This window comes from Choloepus didactylus, chromosome 2, assembly GCF_015220235.1.
Source record: "Choloepus didactylus isolate mChoDid1 chromosome 2, mChoDid1.pri, whole genome shotgun sequence".
NCBI lineage: Eukaryota > Metazoa > Chordata > Mammalia > Pilosa > Megalonychidae > Choloepus > Choloepus didactylus.
In genome coordinates, this window is record NC_051308.1 from 131,239,907 (window position 1) to 131,243,892 (window position 3,986).

Here is a 3,986-nt window from a genome sequence, read left to right on the forward strand (position 1 = left end):
CCAAATTATCAACACTTGTTGTTCCTTCTGTGCACACTTGTTTTACCACTTTCCAGCTTTTGCTCTGCGACTCCTCCTGCCTGGAATGCCGTTTCCTGCATTCCCAATGCACACGGCCTTACCCTTCCTCAGTGGCCTTGTGCAATGCCCACCTCCTCCTTGAAGCCTTCTCAGAAACACCCTCTTCCCCAGGCAGAAAAAATCTCTCCCTCCAGCGAACACTAGGCGGCGTTTCTCATAGCCCTAGATCTTATTTGAGGCAGTTTCATGGGTTTAAGTAATGTGTGGGTTTCTTATCCCCTGCTCCCCCAAACCCCCACGCGCGTGTGCAAGATGGTGATTCCCTGGCGGTCAGAGTGCGACCCGATTCTAGGCGCTTGCCCCCGGGCTCGTAAATATTTGTGGCAGGATCTCACTCTCCAGGTAACTGGGGCCCTCCCAGCCTGAGTTGCTGGCGCTCTTCCGGCTCTGACTGACACCATTAATCACGTGCGGCTCCCACCCGCCGGGAACAGCAAAATCTCAACACCTGGTTGCCGGGCCTGGAGGTCGCGCGGCTCCGAACCCTGAGGTCTGCACAAGTTGCGCCTGCGCGCGGCCCTCTTCAGGCACGCGGAGGGAGGAGTCGTGAGCGGGGGCGGGGTCAGGGCGGAGTCAGGGCAGCCACGTCGGTCCTGCCTACTTACGTCGGCTATAAAATCTCGCCCGTTTGCGTTATCTCTCCGGGCTGGGAAGGCAGCGAAGCAGGATGAGCGTTTCGTCGAAGTCGAATGTAGTTCTGGGCTACTGGGATATTCGCGGGGTGAGCGCCCTCTGAACGGCTGAGCGCTCAGTCAGGGGAATAGGCGCGGAGGCGCCCGGGTTCTCTGGGTCAGGGACCTTTGAGAAAAGTGGCTTCTTGACGCCCTACGCAGGAGGCAGACCACCTTCTCCGCGGCCCGGCCAGCCACAGCCGAGCTCCCCCGCGGGGAAGGCAGACTCCTGCCCCGCTTCTGGGATCGCCGGGCCCCCGGGGAGGAGCTGAGGACTGCAAGCCGCCGGAGCCGGTCTTAGTAGCCGCTTAACGACAGCCCCGGCAGGGCGCAGGGTCTCGGCCGCCCTGGGTCGGGCGGGACGTTGGTGGGCGGGGGCGAGGGGGAGCGGAGTGGGCGGGCAGGAACTGCGCAGGCGCTGACCTGGAGCTGTTTCCCCCAGCTGGCGCACGCCATCCGCCTGCTTCTGGAGTTCACGGATACCTGCTATGAGGAGAAACGGTACACGTGCGGGGAAGGTAATGCCGCCCTGGTAATGCCTCCGGTGCTGGTTTGATTTGATGGTGTCCCACGCTAAGCCTAGGTGGCCCCCTAACTGTCCCTCTCTTCCTGTGCCCAGAGGGTGGCATCATGCCAAGGTTGGAGTAGGGTGGGGGACTTCTGCCCCAGTCACCTGGAGCAGACAGGTCCTGGGTAGGAGGGATACATCTTTTACCTGGTGTGGATTCTCGCTCTGAGATAGCCACATCTCTTCTTACCGCTTAATCGTACAAGCCCCAGAGGCCAAACAACCCCTCTGTTGGGATATTAAGGAAGTTGGATCCCACTTCATTGTGTTACAGCTCCTGACTATGATAGAAGCCAATGGCTGGATGTGAAATTCAAGCTAGACCTGGACTTCCCTAATGTAAGTGGCTTTAGAAGAGGAGTCACAGAAGGGAAGACATGAAGTATATTCTTGCTGCTTTTCTTTCTGGGCTGGGAAAAGAATAGACAGAATTCAGGTGTCCATGAGATTGGATGGAGGAAAAAATTTACATTTCATTTAACCACTAACTCAAATTTAGCATTTCCTTCTATTGTGAATCTGGGCAATAAACCACATTGGTTATTTGCAATGTCTGTGACTTTATCATCAGTAGAGATCAGTTATTTTCATATTCATTACCTTTGTTGCACATTTCATAAAGAAAAGTTATTTATATTCACCACTGTTTTGAAATCATGGTAGTTATTAGACCTGCTTGTTTTTCAATGCATTAATAAGCACCTATTGCTCTATTTAAAAAATTTTTAACTCTGATCATTGTGTTAATATATGTAACTTGCTTTTTTGCATTTAAAAACGTTATTCTGAGAAAGGGTCCATGGTGTGTGTGCGAACACACATTGAGCCGCTGTCTAGAATCAGGTGGCGACCCAGTTGCCAGCTTCTACTTAGTTTCTCCTTTCTCCTGCAGCAGAATGTTCTCTCTTCTGTTTCATGCAAGTCTCATCTCACCCAAGGGAAAGAGGTGGGGGGCAAGAGAGAGCCAGGTTGCTCATTCAACCTGTCTTCCTTTTTCTTCCAGCTGCCCTACCTTTTGGACGGAAAGAACAAGATCACTCAGAGCAATGCCATCTTGCGTTACATTGCTCGCAAGCACAATATGTGTGAGTGGGGTAGGGCTAGTGGAGGAGACCAGGTTGGCTGCTCACCTGGTGATGGGTGATGCCAAGGATGAGGTCTTGTCATTTGGCACACAGGTGGTGACACAGAAGAAGAAAAGATTCGAGTGGACATCGTAGAGAACCAAATAATGGATTTCCGCTTGCAGCTGGTACGGCTCTGCTACAGCCCTGAGCATGTGAGTTTCCTTATCAGGTGTCAGTGGAATGGGTTCTCAGGAAAAAGAGCATCTGGGGACACAAGAGTTATTTCTCCTTCATTCTATTGCCCACTACCTTCTCATCGGCCCAGTCTGTTAATGAGAGTAGGTAACCAAACTCTTGTTTTTTGTTCTGTTGTTTTGTCCTGTAACTCCAATGTTGACCTCTCTTCCTTCCCTCTTTCCATACCCACCTCAAAGCAGTCAGAGGAAGGTACTTATGGAGAACAGGCTGCTAAGTATCCATCACTGGCCCCTACTTTGATTAGATGTGAAGATGATGTTAACTATTCTCGTTCCTTCTCTTTTTTCCTCTCTCCCAGGAAAAGCTGAAGCCTCAGTACTTGGAACAGCTACCTGCACAACTGAAACAATTCTCCTTGTTCCTGGGGAAATTCTCATGGTTCGCAGGGGAAAAGGTAGGTAGAAGGGAAAGGGAGAGGAAATCTGCAGGTTTCCATGAACCACCCAGACCTGATTATCTTATATCCTTCTTCTAGCTTACCTTTGTGGATTTTCTCACCTATGATGTCTTAGATCAGAACCGCATGTTTGAGCCCAAGTGCCTGGATGAGTTCCCAAATCTGAAGGCTTTCATGTCCCGTTTTGAGGTGATGCTCCCTGCACCTTTTCGTACATAAATATTCACAGGCTTCCTAGGTCCTGAAGGACCCCACTGGGGTTGATTCTTGCCCAACACAAATTTTTGCCAAAAGGGATAAGTGGTTGGACACCTCTAAGCCTTTGAATCTTGGGGGGGGGCCTGATTCAAACAATCCTTAAGACTCTGACTACAGGAAATGGGGTTAGATGGAGGTAGGCAGCACGTGGATGTCACTGTTTTGGTATGGATCTGTTGGACTGGACTAGGGTCTTTATAAAGTTCCGTGTGGTTTCCCTTCAGGCTTTGGAGAAAATAGCTGCATACATGCAGTCTGACCGCTTCTTCAAGATGCCCATCAACAACAAGATGGCCCAGTGGGGTAACAAGAGGATATGCTAAACAGGAGGCAGAGTTGCACTGCTTGTTTTGGTCCATCCTGAACCTACGGGCCTTGTCCTTTATCTTCTCTGCTCATTTCAATAAATAGCACTTAGGCTACTGGTGTCCGGCTGAATTTCTCTTGGGAGTAGAGGCTGAAGAAGAGTAAGGATATGTGAAGAGTTGTCAAGATAGGAATTTGCTTATTCCACCATTGACAGCCCCCTGTTTCCTAGCTGAGTTCAAGGGCAAGAGAGGTTTGTGCCCAGTGAACTCTCTAGTTCACTTGAGAGTGGATACTAGAAATAAAGTTAAGATTGAATAGTTGGGGCTGTGGGAGGGTACGTTATTAAAACTGTATAATGCTGATGGACTTAACAGAAC

The 3,986-nt window shown here is 50.4% G+C and overlaps 1 protein-coding gene across 1 annotated transcript; it reads left to right on the forward strand.

The window, feature by feature from the left end:
- Positions 1-681: 681 nt before the first annotated feature.
- Positions 682-3,722, forward strand: LOC119518284 (glutathione S-transferase Mu 3). The gene is made up of 8 exons (XM_037815402.1): positions 682-802; positions 1,195-1,270; positions 1,595-1,659; positions 2,324-2,405; positions 2,499-2,599; positions 2,944-3,039; positions 3,121-3,231; positions 3,525-3,722. The coding sequence occupies exons 1-8, from the start codon at positions 749-751 to the stop codon at positions 3,621-3,623; spliced, it is 684 nt and encodes a 227-aa protein (XP_037671330.1). The 5' UTR covers positions 682-748; the 3' UTR covers positions 3,624-3,722.
- Positions 3,723-3,986: the final 264 nt, after the last annotated feature.

Bases quoted from the DNA above. Each gene is read 5' to 3' on its own strand.
- LOC119518284 (XM_037815402.1), top strand. From the start codon at position 749: ATGAGCGTTTCGTCGAAGTCGAATGTAGTTCTGGGCTACTGGGATATT. The intron at 1,271-1,594 runs GTAATGCCGCCC...ATTGTGTTACAG, and splicing joins ACGGTACACGTGCGGGGAAG to CTCCTGACTATGATAGAAGC. The intron at 1,660-2,323 runs GTAAGTGGCTTT...TTTTTCTTCCAG, and splicing joins TAGACCTGGACTTCCCTAAT to CTGCCCTACCTTTTGGACGG.